Source organism: Trematomus bernacchii, unplaced genomic scaffold, assembly GCF_902827165.1.
Source record: "Trematomus bernacchii unplaced genomic scaffold, fTreBer1.1, whole genome shotgun sequence".
In the NCBI taxonomy this organism is placed as follows: domain Eukaryota; kingdom Metazoa; phylum Chordata; class Actinopteri; order Perciformes; family Nototheniidae; genus Trematomus; species Trematomus bernacchii.
The window spans coordinates 60,277-87,168 of NW_022987577.1; the positions used below are offsets into that span (position 1 = coordinate 60,277).

At 41.0% G+C, this 26,892-nt stretch overlaps 2 protein-coding genes and 3 gene segments (V, D, J or C); 4 read left to right on the forward strand and 1 right to left on the reverse strand.

The window, feature by feature from the left end:
* Nucleotides 1-5,143: 5,143 nt before the first annotated feature.
* On the reverse strand, nt 5,144-6,521 carry LOC117479779. The segment is given in 2 exon segments: nt 5,144-5,621; nt 6,413-6,521. A coding segment is annotated over 1 exon segment (258 nt).
* Nucleotides 6,522-9,987: 3,466 nt separating this feature from the next.
* Nucleotides 9,988-10,733, forward strand: LOC117479777. The segment is given in 2 exon segments: nt 9,988-10,196; nt 10,304-10,733. Coding segments are annotated over 2 exon segments (414 nt in total).
* A 1,569-nt stretch (nt 10,734-12,302) lies between these two features.
* LOC117479773 (tubulin alpha-1B chain-like) lies at nt 12,303-15,506 on the forward strand. The gene is made up of 4 exons (XM_034126857.1): nt 12,303-12,411; nt 13,474-13,702; nt 13,801-13,949; nt 14,465-15,506. Exons 1-4 carry the CDS (start codon nt 12,409-12,411, stop codon nt 15,440-15,442), a joined length of 1,359 nt encoding a protein of 452 aa, XP_033982748.1. The 5' UTR covers nt 12,303-12,408; the 3' UTR covers nt 15,443-15,506.
* Nucleotides 15,507-19,333: 3,827 nt separating this feature from the next.
* Nucleotides 19,334-20,153, forward strand: LOC117479778. The segment is given in 2 exon segments: nt 19,334-19,610; nt 19,718-20,153. Coding segments are annotated over 2 exon segments (414 nt in total).
* A 1,571-nt stretch (nt 20,154-21,724) lies between these two features.
* Nucleotides 21,725-25,872, forward strand: LOC117479774 (tubulin alpha-1C chain-like). The gene is made up of 4 exons (XM_034126859.1): nt 21,725-21,815; nt 22,877-23,105; nt 23,204-23,352; nt 24,883-25,872. The coding sequence occupies exons 1-4, from the start codon at nt 21,813-21,815 to the stop codon at nt 25,855-25,857; spliced, it is 1,356 nt and encodes a 451-aa protein (XP_033982750.1). The 5' UTR covers nt 21,725-21,812; the 3' UTR covers nt 25,858-25,872.
* Nucleotides 25,873-26,892: the final 1,020 nt, after the last annotated feature.

Here is a 26,892-nt window from a genome sequence, read left to right on the forward strand (position 1 = left end):
TCGCAAACACAGGTGTAGAAACAAAGTCCCATTGCAGCGGCAGCCACAGCCTACGCCACAAACAGTTTATGAAATAAACACACACACCGGCTCTCCATCCAGCGCTCCAAGCTGAAATTCTTTGGAAACAGAGCCTTCAGTGTCGCAGCCCCCACCCTCTGGAGTTCTCTCCCCTCTGATATCAGGAATGCCGACACTTTCAAAAAACAACTCAAACACCATCTGTTCACTCAGGCCTTTGGCCTCAGGTAAAATGTAATACCCAGCAACCTGTTCTTTTTCAACCTGTTCTTTTTCAACCTGTGTATCTGTGTGATTATTATTTTGTTGTTTTGTTTCCCATTGTAAAGCGTCCTTGGGTTTCTTGAAAGGCGCTATAAAAATTGAAATGATTATTAATAGCTCCATCATTTCACTTTCGTAATTTCAGATCCGCGGAGGGGGGGGGGGGTGTTGGCTCGTAATACCAAACAAATCATTGCAGCATCCCAGAATCCCCTCTGTTTCAGCCCTGTTTCCAAAGTGCTGATTCTCTGTCTGTTACTTTAGATGAAAATAAGGAGCCCCTCCCCACGCCCCTCTGAGAGAGATTTGGTTACAAAGAACTCAATGGTGCTCTAGGAGGAGCCTTGGTTGGTGATTGGCTAATGGTTAAAATCGTTATGACATCATAAAGTGGCCACAATCTGATCAGTTCATTTTCAGACAGGTTTTTATAGAAATGGATCAGGACAAAAAGAGAGAGAATCTTTGTTCCTGAAACTTTTAGAGTCTCTTTACACAGAGGGGACACATGTTGATGAAGAAGAGACATGAAGAAGAGGGGACACATGTTGATGTAGAAGAGACATGAAGAAGAGGGGACACATGTTGATGTAGAAGAGACATGAAGAAGAGGGGACACATGTTGATGTAGAAGAGACATGAAGAAGAGGGGACACATGTTGATGTAGAAGAGACATGAAGAAGAGGGGACACATGTTGATGTAGAAGAGACATGAAGAAGAGGGCACACATGTTGATGTAGAAGAGACATGAAGAAGAGGGGACACATGTTGATGTAGAAGAGACATGAAGAAGAGGGGACACATGTTGATGTAGAAGAGACAGGAAGAAGAAGATTTTGCATAATAGGTGACCTTTAATACAATTATAGCTGGTTCCAAAATCCAGCTTAAAAAAGGAAAAAAAAAACAAGGGACAAACAGAAAAAACAAGGAGCAAATCGACAGGTAACAAACACAGACAAGAAACATGGGCAAGAACCTTGACAAGAAGAACCAGATCAGGGGGAACGTTCACGGTACACAACCCTGTCTCCTAAAAATTACGTTCCCACAGAACTAAACAGCATTCTCAATTACGTTTAGCTAGAAACGTATTTTCTCCCACATTACGTTTGTTATGAACGTATCTCAAATACGGTTATTTTCTACATATCTTTGCCATTTATTGTCTTATTGTCTAATGATAATAGTCATTTATAAATATCATTTTGGAGCACACATTTGAAATCGACGATCGGGCTCGACATATGGTTAAATTAAAATCAGTAGGCGAGGCTGTAATTTCAACACAGTCTCAAAGGCAATGTGAGCGTCCATTCCCATTGGATAACGGAGGATTTTACACCCGGAAGTAAGTATTCTCTTTACTGTCGATTGATTTTATAGTGATATCTGCACTACTCATCAACTCAAAAACACCAGATTATCCTTGTTAATTACACAACATTGATTGGTTTGAATTGTGTACAATACTTTTGTATTTTCCCCCTTCGATTCGGAGAAACAAATATTTTTTCGGAGTTTAGGATGGCAGAAGACACTACACTACCCAGAATCCTCAGCTATAGTTTGGGACTACACCATGTGCTTTGCTTGACAAACCCCGTGATTAGTCTTCAAGCTCTGTGATTGGATGTTGGAGTGGCAGTGCGCGAAGTTTACACCGAGCGTCAAACAGCAGTTTGAAATGGAATGAAACCCATCGACGGCACACTGTTCAAAACAGGAATCGAACGTGTCCTACCGATGCTGCGGTACCGCCTGCCACACGGCAGCAGACAGAACAGTTTGTGGCTGGGGTGATGGGGGTCTTTTATAATCCTGAAGGCTTTCTTTAAGGTTAACCTGGTATTTTTACTCCACTACATTTATTTTAGTTACTTTGCAGATTCTGATTAATGATGTGAAATATAAACAACCCTTAAATCAGATTTTAGTTACACCTGAGTAAAATTCAGGGTAAGGTGATTGTCAAGTGCCAACAATCAGGAGAGATATTAGATAGTTGGTGCTTGAGAAGACTAAACATTTATCTGCAGATCCCTATAAAGTATATTCATTACTCGTTATTCTCTCCTAATAGTTAATTAAAAACTGTATATAATGGCTATTTTGTACATCCCTTTCAAGATTTCAAGATTTTCGAAGGTTTATTGACATATCATATACACAACTACGGTGTAGTTATGCAATGAATGAAAAACTTGGGTCGCAGGTTCCTCAACAGTGCATTACAAGACATCTATCAATATGTGTGTACCTCCACCATTAAACTCAAATTCTGCACATGTCTTATACTATCTACATACATAAGAGTATAATTAATGTGTATAATATCAGTTAAAATAAGTGCTTCAACATAGTTAACATTGCAGGAAAGCAATATATTAGACGTTAAGTACTTTGTCAGTCTTCATATTTATCTGTAGATACCCCCAAAGATGTTTTCTTATTTAAAAGAAGACCTTAACCTAAAGCATTATTTAAATAAAGGTTAATTCGTTTTTCTGTTGTGCACATCCTCATATTAATATCTTACATCCGGCACTAAACTGTTTTATTCTAGAGATCACTTACAGTATCTTCTTGATTTTCTATATTCTATATTTCTATCATTGACCTTCTACTTTCCCCCTATGAAAGTATGTACTCTTAATATTTTTTTCATCAAATATAACATATTAAAACAATAATTCAATAACGTGCTTTAACCACTAAGCGGTGCACACAAGGCACACACAGCCATACTAACTTTTTATTATTAGTGTAGGACACTATGTATGTATAACATCTGAAGATGTGTAGTTTTATTCATGTTTTCACATAATTTTACAGCATATTGCTATACTATTTCTCATGTTTTACTTCTACACATTAATATCTGATTTGTAAAACAGACAGAAAGGTATATTCGTCATTTAATGGTAAGCTATTGAAATTCTGAATCCATAGATGTGTCTCCCATCACCCAAAAAACAAAAATATATGGAGCTCCTGTAGAAGGTCAGGATCCTCTCTATGGAGCACCTGTAGGAGGTCAGGATACTCTCTATGGAGCACCTGTAGGAGGTCAGGATGCTCTCTATGGTGCACCTGTAGGAGGTCAGGATGCTCTCTATGGTGCACCTGTAGAAGGTCAGGACCCTCTCTATGGTGCACCTGTAGAAGGTCAGGATCCTCTCTATGGTGCACCTGTAGAAGGTCAGGATACTCTCTATGGTGCACCTGTAGAAGGTCAGGATCCTCTCTATGGAGCACCTGTAGGAGGTCAGGATACTCTCTATGGAGCACCTGTAGGAGGTCAGGATGCTCTCTATGGTGCACCTGTAGGAGGTCAGGATGCTCTCTATGGTGCACCTGTAGAAGGTCAGGACCCTCTCTATGGTGCACCTGTAGAAGGTCAGGACCCTCTCTATGGTGCACCTGTAGAAGGTCAGGATACTCTCTATGGTGCACCTGTAGAAGGTCAGGACCCTCTCTATGGTGCACCTGTAGAAGGTCAGGATCCTCTCTATGGTGCACCTGTCGAAGGTCAGGATGCTCTCTATGGTGTAGAAGTTGCAGAGTCTCCTGGAGTCCATGTTGAACCTCTGCAGCCTTTGAGGAGTTTCTGTCAGATGTTGGTTCTGCTCCATCAGTCTCTCACTCACACATTGTTTCACTTCCCTTTAAGAAGCCTCTCATGCAAATCAGCACAGACACACTTCCTACAGAGTCACCTGAAATATGTCAGACCATCAAAAGACACATTTCCACTATGTTATCAAAATCTTCCAAAACAATTCATATTTTAAATGAAAGTACTACTTAGTGGATACATGAACACATACAGGCAGTGAGCTGTCAGCAATCTATTGCTTCATCTGTATTTCAATTACATCCAGATTTGAAACATTTGGGACAATATATGACGCATTTTAGAAATGTTGCACATTATCTTTTTTAAATAATCCTCATTGAAGTAGTAAAGCAGCTCTGAGTTAGCATCGATGATAGAGATGATTAAAAACATGACTGTTGGTTAACACGAGATGTATTTATATGCTTTGAACAACCACAAACTAATTCAAACATCCACTCTGCTCTGCTTCCAAACGTGACATTTTTAAATGTACTGCTTTTTAATGGCTAAAGTCATTTAGGATAAAATCAACATTTTTGTCCATATCCAAAACTTTAAATCTATTTTCTGCAAGCTTTGTCCCAGAAAGAACAGACTTAGTGTTCAGTTGCAGATGCATTAAGTCTGCCTCCATCTACCAGTACTGACACAATTCTCCAAGAGTCAAGCTTTGCCCAAACCTTCGACTAAAACTATTGATCAAGTATGAATTATTCTGCTCTCACGGAGGTCAAAGATCATCTCCAGGTTTAAATGTTCTTTTCTTCATCAACTCACAAATGAAATTCTCTGTGTGACATATTTGGTTCTGCAGCACCCTCAGGTGGTGGATGAGTGCCACTACATGATGATGGAGGGGATCTCTAAACAGGGACCATTAGTTTGTGACCTGACTTAAAGAATGACATGTTATCATTACACGTGAGGGTCCATTTGTGATGCAAAATATATTCAAGGTAAAGTTTGATAACAAATGAACATTTACTTTAACATCAGTGATAAGAGAGCTGTGTGGTTTACCATTGAAATGTTGATACTATTGTTATTGGTTATTGGTATCAATCTTGATTAACAAAAATAAAACTAGGAGGAATCCAGAAGTATATCCAAACCCTTAATATCATTAAAAAGTAATATGTGAAATATTGACTTGTTAATGTTGTGACTTTTGTGAATGAATGTGAATAAGGTTCCTTTTATATATAATATCTCAGAGAAAGGGAATCAAAACACATTTTATAATACACACATTCATCTTTATTGTTTTAAAATGTTGAAACCATCGACACAAGCAGAAACAGGTTGATGTTGAAACATGTCCTGAGAGCCAGAGAGCAGACTGAGAGCAGTGTGAGAGAGAAAGCAGAGTCCCAGTGAGTCAGCTCAGGACTGGGAACACTGGTCTCTCCTCAGTGTCTCTGAGAGCGCAGTCTGGGAGCCCTGGGTGGCTTCACAGGTCACAGAGCCCACCTTCCTCCACTGGTCTGCAGAGAACCTCAGGGTGCTGCTCCAGCTGTAGTGGGCGTCCTTCTCCAGCACCCCGGGGCTCCTGCTCTCCTCCCAGCTGCTGCTGCTGCTGCTGCCGTCCACCTTCCAGGCCAGACTCCAGTCTGAGGGGAAGCCCTTGTTGGCCAGGCACATGAGCGTGGCCTTCCCCTGCTGCAGCTCTTCTGTGGAGGGGGGCAGCACCGTCAGGGTGGGACGGACATCACCTAGGAGACACCAATCAGATTAGAGGACAGGGAGCACACAGCTGTCAATCAACCAGCAGACACTGGGACACCTTTACTGTGAGAGCGCTTGTCCTTTAAGGAGTTTCTGTCAGATGTTGGTTCTGCTCCATCAGTCTCTCACTCACACATTGTTTCACTTCCCTTTAAGAAGCCTCTCATGCAAATCAGCACAGAGACACTTCCTACAGAGTCACCTGAAATATGTCAGACTACAATAGAAGTACAACATTAGGACATATTTTAAGTAGTAGTTATCAAAATCATCCAAAACTTGAACTCTTCAAACATTATTAAATTATTTAGTGGATAAATGAACAAATACAGGAAACAGAGCAATCAGCTGTGCTTAATGTGAATCTCAATCACTACCCAGTTTTACAAACTTTAAAATAATGTCTGAAAGAATTCAACACATTTTTTAATATCCATCGTTATCTTTACTCCGTTCATCTGTATTTAAAAACTGCGTCTGTAATTTATTTGAGAACAGAGAGGAGAACCGAGATAGACAGTTCAAAATAAGTTAATGAAAAATGATCAGTTTCATCATTTCACATTTGAAGCTGTTTAAATGACAGCATGTTGGGAATAAAGACATTTCAAGAAAAGCTGCTCTGACTTGGTCTCAATGATGAAGAGAAATAAAGACATGAATACTAATACTATCTAAACATTACAATTAAAATAATATAAATCTATCTCTCAAACACTCTAACACAGAATTTAAAACGTCTCTTAACATCATATTTAGTTTTTGTGCAGAAACTTACTTCCAACATCCAGTCTGGTTCCTCCACCAAAAGTCCACCACAGTGATACAAAGTCATTGAGCCGCCGTACAAAAAGCTCTCACTGTAGAGAGACACGGCTCTCTGACTTTGACTCACTGAACTAAACCTACCAGCCCTCGAGAAGCTACTTCACCATTAAAGGTGGAAATAATGAATTATTCTGTGTTCAAAGTTCCATAAAAACATTTAAAGGTCTTTTGCTGGAGTAAAGTTAGCCTCTTATGGCGCGTTTCCACTACACGGCCTCGCTCGGCCCCGCTCGGTATGGCTGGGCCGCGATTGGCCTCGTTAGGACCAGCTCACTTTATGGCGCGTTTCCATTACAGTTTAGGAACTGGGGTAGTATCTATAGTAACGCAGTGTAGGCGGAGCGACGCTGCTTAAAACTGCCGTGACGTCATCTTCAATGCGACACAACAATGGAGGATGTGAAGATGTGAAAGCGATCGTTTGCTTGTTTTTTGCTGTGTGGTTTATTATCACAAGAAATAGACAAGAGTTGTTTCGAAAGAGGCGACTTATAGCAAGACGAGGTATAGAAGAAGCTGACGCGAGAGTTCGGGCAGTCCTCCTACGCCGCAGAGACTACAGGACGACTCGAATCACTACTAACTACAATGCTACTTGGTAAGCTAACGTTCGCTAACTAGCAATGTGTTTAGGCTCACGCTCCCTATACAACCAAAGTATTTCAAGTATTTAATTAATTGTAGCTACCACTTTTACGTATTAAAATATGTATGCTTTTGTTTGTGTATTTCAGAAGTTACCGACCGAGCTACCGAGTGGTGGAATGTGATTGTTCCATCTTTCACACACTCAGTGGGTGGAGAACTTCAGGATGCCTGAGGAAAACCTACGTCTACCAGGGGTAGCAGTGGCACACGGTGCAGAGGAGGGTAGGGACATACGAGAGGGTCTGAAGCGCTACCTGAATACCTAGAATGTATAACGTAATACCTAAATATTCATTGTATTGTATTGAACATAAATACATCTTTTCTTTTTCACATACATGTGTTTGTCAAATTATTTAAACCAAAAAAATGTTATCAGAATTGACTATTTAGTAAATATTTGAATTTCAAGCACCAGTACTGCCCCCATAATAATAATAATCTAATAAATTAAGCAAATATCAAAGCAAACTATAAACATAAATACAAAAGTGTAAAACACAACAGAACTATATTCATAAATGCAAGTGTAAAAAATTGTTAACATGGATGGAGGCTAAAGTATCCACAGCATAAAATTATATGATTATGATGGTTTGTCTAAAAGACACAGCCTCAAGGTTCAAGGTTTTTTATTTTGTCATACGAACATAGCTAGTGTAGTTATGACAATGAACATCTTAGGTCACAGGCTCCTCCAACAGTGCAACACAATAACCCAGATCAACAGAAATATAGTGCAAGTAAATATTAAGCGCTGTGCACCGCTCTCTTTGTATAGGTGTTTTCTTTTGTTCTCTTCTCTTTGAAATATATAAGCAATGTGTTTGAGTCTAGCACAACGAGGGTATTACAATTGAGTAATTTTTACTACATGTATTTATCATGTATTCTTAATACCATTATGTAATGTTATGTTTTAGAGGAGGACCTCAAGCTAGCAAACTCAATTTCAAACAGTATGCAGAGTTGTCCTGCTAAAGAGTTAAAATGTATTATTTAACCAAGTATTTATTCTCTTATTTGCTTTAATTGCAACAGATGATAAAGGTTTCACTGTGATAAGTATTCTCTTAAATCCATAAACCCCTGTACAGTGCTTTGTGGACGATGGTGTTTATGATATTTCTGACTGCAGAGGGACGCCTAGATGATGCCATCTTTCTGTGTGATCGCTGGTGGGTGCAATTATTTATCAACAAGCAATAAGATAAGACATGGCATTGATTCTGCTGGGCCAGTTGCCGTTCCTGCAGGGCCAGATCGTCTCCTCCTCGGTTTGTGCTGTTGATGCAGAGGACGTTGTTCGGAACTGTTCCTCCTCGCTAGTCCCAATGTAATCATCTAGAACAGAAACATGACTTGTAAATTCCACAAACTACTGCAGCACAATACTATAAATAGCAACAACAACTATAGAAAAGACAAACTGAACGTAAACAATGGCACATATGGTGTTAGCAAACAATAGCTCTCGCTAATGCTATCTGCCTAGCTAGCCTTCGGGGCTCCATAAGAGCATGGGTTGTCGAACATAAATGTAAGGATAAAATAGACTTATTTGTTAGAAGTGAGCTTTAGAACAGATAGGGACACAAAGCAGGGACACAAAGCTTTCAAGCAAATAACAGAGCGTTAGCAAAAACGTACCATGCAGACTCCAGTAACGCCAGTGTCTGTGTAGAGACCTCCTGAAAGACTTTGATATTGCGAGTTGTCCCGTCGAGCACCCGCTGGACCTTATCATCTGCAATATAATGGACGTCGTCACTTCCTCGACCGACCATGGTGTGCTTTTATTTGCCATTGTTGTAGCTCCTCTGTTAACAAAAATGCTGTTTGTAAAAATGGATTATCTCGCGCGCAGATTTTGACGATTCTCTCCGACCAATCAGCAGCCGAGAGCGTTGACGTCACAAACTCAGCCCGGTTGTCTTTGGCCCTGGCCCCACGATTTTATGAGGCCAGAAAAACTGTGAATTAGGACCCGCCGGCCGGTACTAGGCCAAGTGGAAACGCAACCACAAACGGGCCGCTGACGTCACAGCCCTCTTAAACCGGGCTGCGGGCTGTAGTGGAAACGCGCCATTAGTTCAGAATATTTGATAAGTATGTATACAATGACATGGAGAGGTAACTATTTCTCCGTACGCTGAATAATACGTACAACAGAAGAGAAATTGCTCTTATGAATTAACATTTGACTTACTTCCAAACTCCAGTCTGGTTCCTCCACCGAACGTGTACCACAGTGATACAAAGTCATTGAGCCGCCGTACAAAAACCTCTCACTGTAGAGAGACACGGCTCTCTGACTTTGACACAAACAAACTCACCAAACACATCCACAGTTTACCCACTTGATATAATTACTGCTTCAAATGTTTGAAACAGATTCACACACTATGGAAAAGTATCTACTGTTTCTCTATTGAACCTTTTAAACATTTAAAACAAATATCTACTTATCTCTTCAGTTTTAATGAAGATTCTTCTTTTGAATACGAATTGTTCACAAAATATGTTTAGTTTCACGATTTTATCAACTTTTAAACATCAAAGTAATTGATTACTTAAATGAAACAATGAACGTCTAATAAAAGCTATTCATGTTATACTTCTGAATGTGCCTCATTTCCATAAATACATGTTTGCTTTTCCATCAGGATCAATAATAAATCTCCATTTTGTTTTTCCTAGGTGGTATTGATTATTAGGAGTTATGAATTTGAGCTTTTCAATAAAATGAACTACAAGAAAATGTGTCCATTGAACTTAAAGCCTCATACAAGTGAGCGCTGACCCATTCCTGATCAATCCTCTGACAGAGAGATGGATCCATTGATAAACAGCATCATCAGAGTAATCCAGGTCCCTGTTGGAGTCAGAGCATTTCCATAGAGAGACACTTTGCATCAGCAGCACCATGCTCCAGTGCTCTGGGACACTTTATAGTCCTGAGAGTTGAGCACTGGATGACTGACAGCTGTCCTTCATGACAACAGAAGACACAGAAATCCTCCTCATCAAGAACATGACTCTGATCTGCGTCCTCATCTGGACTCTCCTCTGCTGCTGCTTCACAGGTAAAGTCCAGAGAATCAAACTCCTCTCCTCTGTGAACATCCGTCCCTCTGAAATGAAGCGGACAAAACCATGACGCTGCTTTATGTCTTTGTCTCTGTATCCTCAGAGTCCAGAGGCCAGTACACAGTGACTCAGTCTGGAGCAGTGAGCTCTGCTCCGGGACGCTCCGTCTCCATCACATGTACGACCAGTCAGAAGGTTCATGGTGGGATATATTTAGCCTGGTACCAACAGAGAGATGGAGGAACTCCTAAACTGCTCATTCACACTACTAGCACTCGAGAATCAGGGATTTCAGACCGTTTTACAGGCAGTGGATCAAACTCTGACTTCACTCTGACCATCAGTGGAGTCCAGACTGATGATGCAGCAGTTTACTACTGTCAGAGTTGGCATTACCCCAACAGTCAGCAAGTGTTCACACAGTGAAAAAGCGTCGTACAAAAACCTCCCTCAGTCAGACTGAACAGGAACTGAGCTGACTGCTGCAGCTGGAAGCTACACTTCACTGAGGACACACACACACACACACACACACACACACACACACACACACACACACACACACACACACACACACACACACACACACACACACACACACACACACACACACACACACACACACAAACACACATTTGAATACTTTATTTGGTTCCACAAATGATATTACATGAGACAGGGAATCACAGCAGCACAGAACACTTAGGGGAACACATAGCATCTCCTTCTCCACACGGCTAAGCTGCCAATAAAAGCTGAAACAGAGCAATATTTGGCAATTTGTTTGGCTTTTCTCTTTGACATTCCAGCAATTCTCAGACCAATCATGGTGTATTTATATACATGGCCAAGACTTCCGAATATGAGTATGCTATATCTACACTTGTACCCAAAGCTGGTTATTACATTACATTACATGTCACTTGTTAGACGCTTTTATCCAAAGCGACTTACACACTCAATACTGTGGACAATCCCCACAGGAGCAATTTGGGGTGAAGTGTCTCAGGGACACAACGACATGCTGACTGCAGTGGGGTTTCAAATAAAAAATCCTTGTTTTGAAATAACTCTGTCCCCAACAGCAGCACAAACTAAAATAACTGGAGAAATGTTCAAGTCCACAGGAACCTCAAACGGTTTGGTAATCATTTATGTAAACAAGTATTTCCAAGGCACACTTTTATATGATCATTATAGTTATACAAAATAAGAGAATAACAGGTATGAAATAATTCCAACTCATACTATAGTAACACACAAATACAGTTTAAAAGGGGAGTGATTTGTAAAATATGCATAAAGAAAAAGTAAATCTGTTTACAGTTCTGTTTCATATGGGTATTGTTGAGAGATGTATCCATAGATCTATAGTCCCTAATGTTGCTCTCAAAGTGCACCAGATTTATGCATTTAACTTCAACATTTAAAACAAATCTTCCCGGGGGAGCATGCCCCCGGACCCCCCTAGAGGAGGTGAGGACCCCCCTAGAGGATGTTAGGTCCAAGGTGTTTACATGCTTATTTATACAATATGTGTGCTTATGCTAACATCATAAGACAAAAGTTGGTTCCATGTTGTGTGAAGTGAGAACGCACTAGAGTGAGGGGGGCCCCCAAGCCAAAGCTCGCTTAGGGCCCCCAAAAGACAAGGGCCGGCCCTGCCCACACCCCCTGTCAAATTGTCCCACCCACATTGAGGATGCTTCCTACGCCCATGCTTAAATATATATATATATTTATCGTAATTCAAATATGAACGTCAAAAGTCGGAATATGCCAATCTTTTTTTCTTATTATCTTATTTGCTAAACGTTCTTGTATAGTAATATGCATGTGTTGTATTATTCTACGACGACTATTTATTAATGTTCAGCAATAACCACGTTTTCCCAGTACATCCATGGGACTGACGTTCTTAGGTGGGGTGATTCCGCTTTGAACAGGAATTTTGTTAGCCAGTGTTCTTGTTTTCCATGTGCTCAATAAAGTTTATTTAAAAAAAATTCTAAAGAATTCAACCAATCAGAAGTGGACCCACTTGTCTTTTCATCCAATCAGATTCCGCAGCAATTGCGATAAATAGCCCCGCCTAGAAAAATACACCTGTTACTTCTTACCCTGGACTCATACAGGCCCTGCCGTGAGAGATAACTTTGCCTTTTCCTCTTCTTTATCGAAGCCCTCTGTCTTCACATCTTCAGAAAAATGGTGAGTACGATAGTACAGGTTTTCTCCACGTAGAGGATGTGTGTTTAACCAAATGCAGCGCTCTGAACGTATGTCATCATGCGAAAACGTAACCAGCTTAACGTTTTTTAACCGCTTACTATTTAAAGAAGACTCATCATTTTTATAGTGAAACAAAAATGTTACGGTGTAAGCTGTTAAATCAAGCTTCGTCATTAATAAGTCGTTTTAACTGTGGTGTTGGTAAATTAAGTGTAACTCGACGGCACAGTCAAGATGTTGAAGTGACGCATTTACAATCGGCGCGAATTGTTGGAAATAAATATACTTCCTGTCTCATTAGTGGCCAGGTTTAATGGTTTCATATTTAAAACATGATATGAACACAGATAAAACATTTTTTTCCGAATTTCAGTGAACCAGGGCGTTTTTACAACGTAGGCTACGTCTGAAATGATTACATCAAAATATATTCTTTCATTACATAGACTGGGTCAAGTGGATTTTATTTATTGACGTGCTTTGCAAATGCATTTTTCCGGCGTAACCTGTAGTAATTATTGTATTACGAAAAACAAGATAAGGACTTTGTGTTCAAATTTGTACTTTATTTAGGTCGAATTAGATGATTATTATGTGTGTTTACGTTCTGGCCTGCCACGCCACTAGTCTCCTAAAGGGGTGTGGCAGTGGCGCAATCCGTGTGACGCAGTTGCAGAAAATGTAAACGCATAGTCTCCTCTCTTAACACTGGCCCACATTCACGTCCAATCGTGCCACCTGTCTGCCAACAACTGCGTCATTGTGCTTTCGGTCTTACACGTATAAACAGTATTTAGCCTCTTTTTGTTTTGAATTATAACTGTCTTTCTGTTCAGATGACAAATGTGTGCGTCAGGTGACTTAAATCATGATATGATGTTTGGTTCTTATTAAAATAGCCTTTTTCTCTAGAGCAGTCCTCCCACATGTGATGATATGCCACTAGAATGTATGTATGTTACACTGTTTTTGCACAAGAATCAGCCAACTAGGCTTCCTTTTTTATGATAGTTTCTTAACAACCTTTTTTTCCTTTTACAGCGCGAGTGCCTCTCAATCCACGTTGGTCAGGCTGGGGTGCAGATTGGCAATTCCTGCTGGGAGCTTTACTGCCTGGAACATGGGATCCAGCCGGACGGCAGGAAGCCTGGTGACCAGAACATCTCAGGAGGAGGAGGGGACGATTCATTAAGCACCTTCTTCATGGAGACTGGAGCTGGAAAGCACGTCCCCAGAGCAGTGTTTGTTGACCTGGAGCCCACTGTCATCGGTAAATTCTCATTCATTATAAATGATAAAAGTATCATAAATGCCTTTTCCCCCTCTGTCATTCAAAACCTTCAATAATCTAATGCTCATTACCCTTAGATGAGGTGCGCAAGGGGACTTACCGCCAGCTGTTTCACCCTGAGCAGCTGATCACTGGCAAGGAGGATGCTGCCAACAACTACGCCCGAGGACACTACACCATCGGCAAGGAGGTCATCGACCTGGTGATGGACAGAATCCGAAAGCTGGTCAGTACATTTAGAACAGAAGTCCATTTTTCTGAAGAGTATTAAATGGAAATGAATCAGTTTATTGCTAAGTAGGTTTTCACATACAAGGAGTATGCAATCATATTGTGGTGAATGGCAAAAATAAGTATTGCAAAAGCTAAGTGTCATAACTAATAATAAATATGTGAAGTATATGTTTTAAAATGTAGAGCTGTACAGTGTTTTAAACAAACACAAGACATAACAATCTGGTATCACTCTTTCAAAGTGAGCATATTTCCCTGATTCTGGCCCACTTGCATCGGCTTCCTCCACCCTGCAGAATTCAGTTTAAGATCCTCCTGATCGCATTCAAAGCCCTCCATGGTATGGCACCCTCTTATCTCTGATCTGTTTTCATTGAATCTATATGTTTACATGCTGTGCACTAATACGCTTTTTTATCATTAGCTGTGAACCCTTGGCACTGCTGTCTTTGTATTATATAAATACGTTTATTAATATTATTTCATTATTTTCTCTCTTTCTTTCAGTCCGACCAGTGCACCGGTCTTCAGGGTTTCCTGGTGTTCCACAGCTTCGGAGGGGGCACCGGCTCTGGTTTCACCTCCCTGCTGATGGAGCGTCTGTCCGTCGACTACGGCAAGAAGTCCAAACTGGAGTTCTCCGTCTACCCAGCTCCCCAGGTGTCCACCGCTGTGGTGGAGCCCTACAACGCCATCCTCACCACCCACACCACCCTGGAGCACTCTGACTGTGCCTTCATGGTTGATAATGAGGCCATTTATGATATCTGCTGTAAAAAGCTGGATATCGAGCGTCCCTCTTACACAAACCTGAACAGGTTAATGAGTCAAATTGTGTCCTCCATCACTGCCTCCCTTCGTTTTGATGGTGCCCTCAATGTTGATCTGACAGAGTTCCAGACCAACTTGGTGCCCTACCCCCGTATCCACTTCCCTCTGGCCACCTATGCCCCTGTTATTTCTGCAGAGAAAGCTTACCATGAGCAGCTCTCGGTGGCAGAAATCACTAATTCCTGCTTCGAGCCAGCCAATCAGTTGGTGAAATGCGACCCACGCCACGGTAAATACATGGCCTGCTGCCTTTTGTATCGTGGTGATGTCGTTCCCAAAGATGTGAACGCTGCCATTGCCACCATCAAAAGCAAGCGCTCCATCCAGTTTGTGGACTGGTGCCCCACTGGTTTCAAGGTGGGCATCAACTACCAGCCGCCCACTGTAGTTCCTGGTGGAGACCTGGCCAAGGTCCAGAGGGCTGTGTGCATGCTGAGCAACACCACTGCTATTGCAGAGGCCTGGGCTCGGCTGGACCACAAGTTTGATCTGATGTACGCTAAGCGTGCCTTTGTGCACTGGTATGTGGGTGAGGGTATGGAGGAGGGAGAGTTCTCTGAGGCCAGAGAGGACATGGCCGCTCTGGAGAAAGATTACGAGGAGGTTGGAGCTGATAGCCTGGAAGATGAGGATGAGGAAGGAGAGGAGTATTAGAAAGCTTTATTGATCTGTTTTATTAATGTCAAGAAAATAAAGTTGTTCATTGACTGAACCTGAACCTATGCTTTCCTCTCGTCTATAAATACACTGTTAAACATGACCTATCTGCCTAGATGGGTTGTATGTATTCACTTGCTCAGTTCAATCAAACATGTTTTCACACAGAGATGCTATTGCTCAATTCAGTCACTTGGAGGCAGTGGTGTTTAACATGTATATATCTTTTCTCTGAACAGTTATGGCAATCTAGTTAAATGCTAGATTAATCACTACATGATTTCTCAACATCAGATGATTCAAGAGTACCATTTGCATATCTTACATTGACTTATTTAAGATTGGATTTGTGCTTTACGTGACAAGAACAGAGTCCTAACCCCGGCCTGATCTCAAATAGGGTGTGGTATTCACTCTGGCCCAAGGGAGGGATAGTAGTGAGGCGGGGGGGTGGGGCTCTCATGCTGGCAGACAGGTGGTGTTTAAGAAGACTTAGTTCTGCTGTTCCCAGACCGGAACATGAATGAAACTGAAAGCAATACATTAGGAACCATGTAAAGCCAACATTGAAAAAGGCTAAATAGTGTTGTAAGGACATTAGTGTTTTCACAGGTGTTGTAAACGTTTTTTTATTTTCAGTTCTGTAATCATTCACCATGTTCGGTTACAAAGAAATGCTTTTTCTTGACATTAAGCAGATATTTAATGTCATTAAAACGGAAACAAAATGGATTCTACAATACACTGACCTAAATTAATACTTTCCTATTGGACTTTCAATTGCCTCTTTGGTAGTTGATGGATTTTCAAATGGCTTCAAATGTTTGAAACAGATTCACACACTATGGAAAAGTATCTACTGTTTCTCTATTGAACCTTTTAAACATTTAAAACAAATATCTACTTATCTCTTCAGTTTTAATGAAGATTCTTCTTTTGAATATGAATTGTTCACAAAATATGTTTAGTTTCATGAAATATATAAAATATATTTTAAGATCAAGTTTAATCATCTGATTCGTCTGTACATTGCTGTTTTAGTCTGTGTTCTTCTAATTAGTGTCTACAGTGTGTGCCTATTGAGCTTTATATATACAGTCTATGCTATTGAGCTGTTTAGAGCCATGTGGGACAAAACCTGATCATGCCCCTCCCTCTCACTGTCTAAAAATAATGACCATAGGGGCACTGAGCTGCCATCCCCACCATAAGTCATCTCACATAATTCAGAGCTGATTGGCTGTAAGTACGTGTGCCGCGAAAAGTGTTGTGTGTGTGTGAAGAGGAGACGAGAGAGCTGCAGTGACGCGTCCTAAAACCCGGAAGTAAGCTGCGCATGGCTTCCCTCGACAAAAAAGAAATTAGATTTCTCCATAGGATTTTAGAAAATAGCTCGAAATAAGATCTGTGGGAAACGTACCTGTTAGATAAATGCACGTTTTGTTCAGCCGGATAATATCCACATGTCTACCCTACTTTTATAATTTTTGAATAGACATTTTTGTCCAGAAGGATAGGCAAATGGAATTCATCTTCAAGTCAAGGTAAGACCGCAATTTTATTGAAAATGGGATCTTACTAAGAGAGAACAATTCAATATTTAAATGATAAAATTACATTTTTTTGGGTATCCTTTTGTTGAACTGTCTGTTTAAAATTAATCGAAGCATCAGACAAAAAAAGCTTTTGAAAATAATATTATATTTTGGTTTAGGTCAAAATATAATATTTGTAAACCTGAAGAGTCAGTGCCAGTGCCTCACCAGCCATGAACCTCACTGCACGTCACTGCAGAAGCTTATAGACATCTAAGTTTTTTGTGCCCTACCACTTTTGTACATATAAAAACGCCACTGAGAATAAGGCATTAATAAGTGTTTTATAATGACTAACAAAGAGCCAATATACTGCTAATATGCATGTTAATTAACAACTGGTTAATTTGTGTACCTTAATATAAAGTGTTACCCTTTATGCAGATGATATCCTGCTTTTTATTTCTTATCCTGGATTTCTTATTCTAATTAATGTTTGATTAAAGTAAAGGTTAACAACACACGGACATCACACATGGATTTACTTAAACATCAGTGATAAGAGAGAGCTTTGTGGTTTACCATTGAAATGTTGATACTATTGATACTGGTACAAATCTTGATTAACAAAAATAAAACTAGGAGGAATCCAGAAGTATATCCAAACCCTTAAGAGCATTAAAAAGTAATATGTGAAATATTGACTTGTTAATGTTGTGACTTTTGTGAATGAATGTGAATAAGGTTCCTTTTATATATAATATCTCAGAGAAAGGGAATCAAAACACATTTTATAATACACACATTCATCTTTATTGTTTTAAAATGTTGAAACCATCGACACAAGCAGAAACAGGTTGATGTTGAAACATGTCCTGAGAGCCAGAGAGCAGACTGAGAGCAGTGTGAGAGAGAAAGCAGAGTCCCAGTGAGTCAGCTCAGGACTGGGAACACTGGTCTCTCCTCAGTGTCTCTGAGAGCGCAGTCTGGGAGCCCTGGGTGGCCTCACAGGTCACAGAGCCCACCTTCCTCCACTGGTCTGCAGAGAACCTCAGGGTGCTGCTCCAGCTGTAGTGGGCGTCCTTCTCCAGCACCCCGGGGCTCCTGCTCTCCTCCCAGCTGCTGCTGCTGCTGCTGCTGCTGCTGCTGCCGTCCACCTTCCAGGCCAGACTCCAGTCTGAGGGGAAGCCCTTGTTGGCCAGGCACATGAGCGTGGCCTTCCCCTGCTGCAGCTCTTCTGTGGAGGGGGGCAGCACCGTCAGGGTGGGACGGACATCACCTAGGAGACACCAATCAGATTAGAGGACAGGGAGCACACAGCTGTCAATCAACCAGCAGACACTGGGACACCTTTACTGTGAGAGCGCTTGTCCTTTAAGGAGTTTCTGTCAGATGTTGGTTCTGCTCCATCAGTCTCTCACTCACACATTGTTTCACTTCCCTTTAAGAAGCCTCTCATGCAAATCAGCACAGAGACACTTCCTACAGAGTCACCTGAAATATGTCAGACTACAATAGAAGTACAACATTAGGACACAGAAGCTACTTCACCATTAAAGGTGGAAATAATGAATTATTCTGTGTTCAAAGTTCCATAAAAACATTTAAAGGTCTTTTGCTGGAGTAAAGTTAGCCTCTTAGTTCAGAATATTTGATAAGTATTTATACAATGACATGGAGAGGTAACTATTTCTCCGTACGCTGAATAATAAGTACAACAAAAGAGAAATTGCTCTTATGAATTAACATTTGACTTACTTCCAACATCCAGTCTGGTTCCTCCACCAAACGTGTACCACAGTGATACAAAGTCATTGAGCCGCCGTACAAAAACCTCTCACTGTAGAGAGACACGGCTCTCTGACTTTGACACAAACAAACTCACCAAACACATCCACAGTTTACCCACTTGATATAATTACTGCTTCAAATGTTTGAAACAGATTCACACACTATGGAAAAGTATCTACTGTTTCTCTATTGAACCTTTTAAACATTTAAAAACAAATATCTACTTATCTCTTCAGTTTTAATGAAGATTCTTCTTTTGAATACGAATTGTTCACAAAATATGTTTAGTTTCACGATTTTATCAACTTTTAAACATCAAAGTAATTGATTACTTAAATTAAATAAGCTAATAAAAGCTATTCATGTTATACTTCCGAATGTGCATCATTTCCATAAATACATGTTTGCTTTTCCATCAGGATCAATAATAAATCTCCATTTTGTTTTTCCTAGGTGGTATTGATTATTAGGAGTTATGAATTTGAGCTTTTTAATAAAATGAACTACAAGAAAATGTGTCCATTGAACTTAAAGCCTCATACAAGTGAGCGCTGACCCATTCCTGATCAATCCTCTGACAGAGAGATGGATCCATTGATAAACAGCATCATCAGAGTAATCCAGGTCCCTGTTGGAGTCAGAGCATTTCCATAGAGAGACACTTTGCATCAGCAGCACCATGCTCCAGTGCTCTGGGACACTTTATAGTCCTGAGAGTTGAGCACTGGATGACTGACAGCTGTCCTTCATGACAACAGAAGACACAGAAATCCTCCTCATCAAGAACATGACTCTGATCTGCGTCCTCATCTGGACTCTCCTCTGCTGCTGCTTCACAGGTAAAGTCCAGAGAATCAAACTCCTCTCCTCTGTGAACATCCGTCCCTCTGAAATGAAGCGGACAAAACCATGACGCTGCTTTATGTCTTTGTCTCTGTATCCTCAGAGTCCAGAGGCCAGTACACAGTGACTCAGTCTGGAGCAGTGAGCTCTGCTCCGGGACGCTCCGTCTCCATCACATGTACGACCAGTCAGAAGGTTTATGGTGGGACATATTTAGCCTGGTACCAACAGAGAGATGGAGGAACTCCTAAACTGCTCATTCACACTACTAGCACTCGAGTATCAGGGATTTCAGACCGTTTTACAGGCAGTGGATCAAACTCTGACTTCACTCTGACCATCAGTGGAGTCCAGACTGATGATGCAGCGGTTTACTACTGTCAGAGTTGGCATTACCCCAACAGTCAGTATGTGTTCACACAGTGAAAAAGCGTCGTACAAAAACCTCCCTCAGTCAGACTGAACAGGAACTGAGCTGACTGCTGCAGCTGGAAGCTACACTTCACTGAGGACACACACACACACACACACACACACACACACACACACACACACACACACACACACACACACACACACACACACACACACACACACACACACACACACACACACACACACACACATTTGAATACTTTATTTGGTTCCACAAATGATATTACATGAGACAGGGAATCACAGCAGCACAGAACACTTAGGGGAACACATAGCACCTCCTTCTCCACACGGCTAAGCTGCCAATAAAAGCTGAAACAGAGCAATATTTGGCATTTGTTTGGCTTTTCTCTTTGACATTCCAGCAATTCTCAGACCAATCATGGTGTATTTATATACATGGCCAAGACTTCCGAATATGAGTATGCTATATCTACACTTGTACCCAAAGCTGGTTATTACATTACATGACATGTTACTTGTTAGACGCTTTTATCCAAAGCGACTTACATACTCAATACTGTGGACAATCCCCACAGGAGCAATTTGGGGTGAAGTGTCTCAGGGACACAACAACATGCTGACTGCAGTGGGGTTTGAAATAAAAAATCCTTGTTTTGAAATAACTCTGTCCCCAACAGCAGCACAAACTAAAATAACTGGAGAAATGTTCAAGTCCAAAGGAACCTCAAACGGTTTGGTCATCATTTATGTAAACAAGTATTTCCAAGGCACACTTTTATATGATCATTATAGTTATACAAAATAAGAGAATAACAGGTATGAAATAATTCCAACTCATACTATAGTAACACACAAATACAGTTTAAAAGGGGAGTGATTTTTAAAATATGCATAAAGAAAAAGTAAATCTGTTTACAGTTCTGTTTCATATGGGTATTGTTGAGAGATGTATCCATAGATCTATAGTCCCTAATGTTGCTCTCAAAGTGCACCAGATTTATGCATTTAACTTCAACATTTAAAACAAATCTTCCCGGGGGAGCATGCCCCCGGACCCCCCTAGAGGAGGTGAGGACCCCCCTAGAGGATGTTAGGTCCAAGGTGTTTACATGCTTATTTATACAATATGTGTGCTTATGCTAACATCATAAGACAAAAGTTGGTTCCATGTTGTGTGAAGTGACAACGCGCTAGAGTGAGGGGGGCCCCCAAGCCAAAAGCTCGCTTAGGGCCCCCAAAAGACAAGGGCCAGCCCTGCCCACACCCCCTGTCAAATTGTCCCACCCACATTGAGGATGCTTCCTACGCCCATGCTTAATATATATATATATTTATCGTAATTCAAATATGAACGTCAAAAGTCGGAATATGCCAATCTTTTTTTCTTATTATCTTATTTGCTAAACGTTCTTGTATAGTAATATGCATGTGTTGTATTATTCTACGACGACTATTTATTAAAGTTCAGCAATAACCACGTTTTCCCAGTACATCCATGGGACTGACGTTCTTAGGTGGGGTGATTCGCTTTGAACAGGAATTTTGTTAGCCAGTGTTCTTGTTTTCCATGTGCTCAATAAAGTTTATTTAAAAAAAATTCTAAAGAATTCAACCAATCAGAAGTGGACCCACTTGTCTTTTCATCCAATCAGATTCCGCAGCAATTGTGATAAATAGCCCCGCCTAGAAAAATACACCTGTTACTTCTTACCCTGGACTCATACAGGCCCTGCCGTGAGAGTTAACTTTGCCTTTTCCTCTTCTTTATCGAAGCCCTCTGTCTTCACATCTTCAGAAAAATGGTGAGTACGATAGTACAGGTTTTCTCCACGTAGAGGATGTGTGTTTAACCAAATGCAGCGCTCTGAACGTGTGTCATCATGCGAAAACGTAACCAGCTTAACATTTTTTTAACCGCTTACTATTTAAAGAAGACTCATCATTTTTATAGTGAAACAAAAATGTTACGGTGTAAGCTGTTAAATCAAGCTTCGTCATTAATAAGTCGTTTTAACTGTGGTGTTGGTAAATTTAAGTGTAACTCGACGGCACAGTCAAGATGTTAAAGTGACGCATTTACAATCGGCGCGAATTGTTGGAAATAAATATACTTCCTGTCTCATTAGTGGCCAGGTTTAATGGTTTCATATTTAAAACATGATATGAACACAGATAAAACATTTTTTTCCGAATTTCAGTGAACCAGGGCGTTTTTACAACGTAGGCTACGTCTGAAATGATTACATCAACATATTTTCTTTCATTACATAGACTGGGTCAAGTGGATTTTATTTATTGACGTGCTTTGCAAATGCATTTTTCCGGCGTAACCTGTAGTAATTATTGTATTACGAAAAACAAGATAAGGACTTTGTGTTCCAATTTGTACTTTATTTAGGTCGAATTAGATGATTATTATGTGTGTTTACGTTCTGGCCTGCCACGCCACTCGTCTCCTAAAGGGGTGTGGCAGTGGCGCAATCCGTGTGACACAGTTGCAGAAAATGTAAATGCTTAGTCTCCTCTCTTAACACTGGCCCACATTCACGTCCAATCGTGCCACCTGTCTGCCAACAACTGCGTCATTGTGCTTTCGGTCTTACACGTATAAACAGTATTTAGCCTCTTTTTTTTTGTTAATTATAACTGTCTTTCTGTTCAGATGACAAATGTGTGCGTCAGGTGACTTAAATCATGATATGATGTTTGGTTCTTATTAAAATAGCCTTTTTCTCTAGAGCAGTCCTCCCACATGTGATGATATGCCACTAGAATGTATGTTACACTGTTTTTGTACAAGAATCAGCCAACTAGGCTTCCTTTTTTATGATAGTTTCTTAACAACCTTTTTTTCCTTTCACAGCGCGAGTGCCTCTCAATCCACGTTGGTCAGGCTGGGGTGCAGATTGGCAATTCCTGCTGGGAGCTTTACTGCCTGGAACATGGGATCCAGCCGGACGGCAGGAAGCCTGGTGACCAGAACATCTCAGGAGGAGGAGGGGACGATTCCTTAAGCACCTTCTTCATGGAGACTGGAGCTGGAAAGCACGTCCCCAGAGCAGTGTTTGTTGACCTGGAGCCCACTGTCATCGGTACATTCTCATTCATTATAAATGATAAAAGTATCATAAATTCCTTTTCCCCCTCTGTCATTCAAAACCTTCAATAATCTAATGCTCATTACCCTTAGATGAGGTGCGCAAGGGGACTTACCGCCAGCTGTTTCACCCTGAGCAGCTGATCACTGGCAAGGAGGATGCTGCCAACAACTACGCCCGAGGACACTACACCATCGGCAAGGAGGTCATCGACCTGGTGATGGACAGAATCCGAAAGCTGGTCAGTACATTTAGAACAGAAGTCCATTTTTCTGAAGAGTATTAAATGGAAATGAATCAGTTTATTGCTAAGTAGGTTTTCACATACAAGCAGTGGCGGCCGGCCCATAGGGGCGCTAGGGGCGCCGCCCCTCCTCTTCCCACATTAAAAATAAAAAATAATAAAAAAAAATATATTTAAAAAATATATTTTTTATTTTTATTTTTAATAAACAAGGTAAATATTATATAATTGGTATCAGTAAAATGTATAATCTACAATAAAATCTCGTTTAAAATTGTGTTACGATGTCTAAAGTTACTGATAAGTCACATGTTTCCTGCCTGGCCTTGCCCGTGTATCATTACTCCCTCTCGTCTGGGCGCTATGTACAGCGCCCAGACGAGAGTGCAGCAAGTGCAGCAGAAGCCAACTGTTGCTATCTTTAAACTATGCCGCCGAAACATAATTTCAGCCAATCAGCGTCGTCAAATCTGATGGTCACAGGGCTCCTACGTGAGCGCCCGGTGCAGTCTGTGAGTTGTTTGGACTCGTATGCAAGGAGACAAAACAGGAAGCTGTCATACACTCTGGAAGCTACCATTAGCAGCTAATGAAAACTCAGTTTTTTACATAAAAATGGAATTATGGATCATCAATCATTTTTTTTCAAAGTGACAGACACATTGGATTAACCTTCAGCTGCGTTTTTCTCGTTTTTGATCAGAATTGTTATTCTGCAAAAGGTGAGCATATCTCCGTGTTTTGCTACCTAAAGCTACGTCGTGTGATGTCTGTATTTGCTTCCCCTGTCGCGAGTTCTGATCGCTCAGTGATGATACTTATATTTCTAGAATCTGTGGAATCTCAGCTTGTTAGCACAGTTTATGCTGTAGAAACTATGTCCAGGACAAGGTGTTTGGACGTTTTGGAAGATTCATAGCTAACCACACTGAAGTTATGGAGGTATTGATCAGTCTTCTCATATTTTTAAGCCCCCCTCTAACATCACCAGAAGTCATAATTTAGGGGGTCTTTTCTCAAAAAAATGCCCCCTAGTATTGTTTGATCACCATTTCCACAGCCCCACCTAAAATATTTTCCACCAGCCGCCACTGCATACAAGGAGTATGCAATCATATTGTGGTGAATGGCAAAAATAAGTATTGCAAAAGCTAAGTGTCATAACTAATAATAAATATGTGAAGTATATGTTTTAAAATGTAGAGCTGTACAGTGTTTTAAACAAACACAAGACATAACAATCTGGTATCACTCTTTCAAAGTGAGCATATTTCCCTGATTCTGGCCCACTTGCATCGGCTTCCTCCACCCTGCAGAATTCAGTTTAAGATCCTCCTGATCGCATTCAAAGCCCTCCATGGTATGGCACCCTCTTATCTCTGATCTGTTTTCATTGAATCTATATGTTTACATGCTGTGCACTAATACGCTTTTTTATCATTAGCTGTGAACCCTTGGCACTGCTGTCTTTGTATTATATAAATAAGTTTATTAATATTATTTCATGATTTTCTCTCTTTCTTTCAGTCCGACCAGTGCACCGGTCTTCAGGGTTTCCTGGTGTTCCACAGCTTCGGAGGGGGCACCGGCTCTGGTTTCACCTCCCTGCTGATGGAGCGTCTGTCCGTCGACTACGGCAAGAAGTCCAAACTGGAGTTCTCCGTCTACCCAGCTCCCCAGGTGTCCACCGCTGTGGTGGAGCCCTACAACGCCATCCTCACCACCCACACCACCCTGGAGCACTCTGACTGTGCCTTCATGGTTGATAATGAGGCCATTTATGATATCTGCTGTAAAAAGCTGGATATCGAGCGTCCCTCTTACACAAACCTGAACAGGTTAATGAGTCAAATTGTGTCCTCCATCACTGCCTCCCTTCGTTTTGATGGTGCCCTCAATGTTGATCTGACAGAGTTCCAGACCAACTTGGTGCCCTACCCCCGTATCCACTTCCCTCTGGCCACCTATGCCCCTGTTATTTCTGCAGAGAAAGCTTACCATGAGCAGCTCTCGGTGGCAGAAATCACTAATTCCTGCTTCGAGCCAGCCAATCAGTTGGTGAAATGTGACCCACGCCACGGTAAATACATGGCCTGCTGCCTTTTGTATCGTGGTGATGTCGTTCCCAAAGATGTGAACGCTGCCATTGCCACCATCAAAAGCAAGCGCTCCATCCAGTTTGTGGACTGGTGCCCCACTGGTTTCAAGGTGGGCATCAACTACCAGCCGCCCACTGTAGTTCCTGGTGGAGACCTGGCCAAGGTCCAGAGGGCTGTGTGCATGCTGAGCAACACCACTGCTATTGCAGAGGCCTGGGCTCGGCTGGACCACAAGTTTGATCTGATGTACGCTAAGCGTGCCTTTGTGCACTGGTATGTGGGTGAGGGTATGGAGGAGGGAGAGTTCTCTGAGGCCAGAGAGGACATGGCCGCTCTGGAGAAAGATTACGAGGAGGTTGGAGCTGATAGCCTGGAAGATGAGGAGGAAGGAGAGGAGTATTAGAAAGCTTTATTGATCTGTTTTATTAATGTCAAGAAAATAAAGTTGTTCATTGACTGAACCTGAACCTATGCTTTCCTCTCGTCTATAAATACACTGTTAAACATGACCTATCTGCCTAGATGGGTTGTATGTATTCACTTGCTCAGTTCAATCAAACATGTTTTCACAGAGATGCTATTGCTCAATTCAGTCACTTGGAGGCAGTGGTGTTTAACATGTATATATCTGTTCTCTGAACAGACCAGTTATGGCAATCTAGTTAAATGCTAGATTAATCACTACATTATTTCTCAACATCAGATGATTCAAGAGTACCATTTGCATATCTTACATTTACTTATTTAAGATTGGATTTGTGCTTTACGTGACAAGAACAGAGTCCTAACCCCGGCCTGATCTCAAATAGGGTGTGGTATTCACTCTGGCCCAAGGGAGGGATAGTAGTGAGGCGGGGGGGTGGGGCTCTCATGCTGGCAGACAGGTGGTGTTTAAGAAGACTTAGTTCTGCTGTTCCCAGACTGGAACATGAATGAAACTGAAAGCAATACATTAGGAACCATGTAAAGCCAACATTGAAAAAGGCTAAATAGTGTTGTAAGGACATTAGTGTTTTCACAGGTGTTGTAAACGTTTTTTTATTTTCAGTTCTGTAATCATTCACCATGTTCGGTTACAAATAAATGCTTTTTCTTGACATTAAGCAGATATTTAATGTCATTAAAACGGAAACAAAATGGATTCTACAATACACTGACCTAAATGAATACTTTCCTATTGGACTTTCAATTGCCTCTTTGGTAGTTGATGGATTTTGTACATTTATGATCAGTTATTGGGCAGAAACGCATGCCATATTAAAATGTATTAACGCTAACTTAATGTAAAATGTCACTTTATGCGTTACAACAACTCTCAACCAGTTTGTTCATTTGCAAAGGAATTTAATGTTAAAACCGGTTCTTCTCAAAAGCAATGTGTTAAATGGCTCAAAGATAATCTAGCATATCTGGAGGGTGCTCTTCTCACCGTAACACA

What these genes read in the sequence shown, in the direction of transcription:
- LOC117479773 (XM_034126857.1), top strand. An exon ending in CCTGGAGCCCACTGTCATCG is followed by an intron (nt 13,703 to 13,800) that starts GTAAATTCTCAT and finishes CATTACCCTTAG; the next exon opens with ATGAGGTGCGCAAGGGGACT. An exon ending in TGGACAGAATCCGAAAGCTG is followed by an intron (nt 13,950 to 14,464) that starts GTCAGTACATTT and finishes TCTTTCTTTCAG; the next exon opens with TCCGACCAGTGCACCGGTCT.
- LOC117479774 (XM_034126859.1), top strand. An exon ending in CCTGGAGCCCACTGTCATCG is followed by an intron (nt 23,106 to 23,203) that starts GTACATTCTCAT and finishes CATTACCCTTAG; the next exon opens with ATGAGGTGCGCAAGGGGACT. An exon ending in TGGACAGAATCCGAAAGCTG is followed by an intron (nt 23,353 to 24,882) that starts GTCAGTACATTT and finishes TCTTTCTTTCAG; the next exon opens with TCCGACCAGTGCACCGGTCT.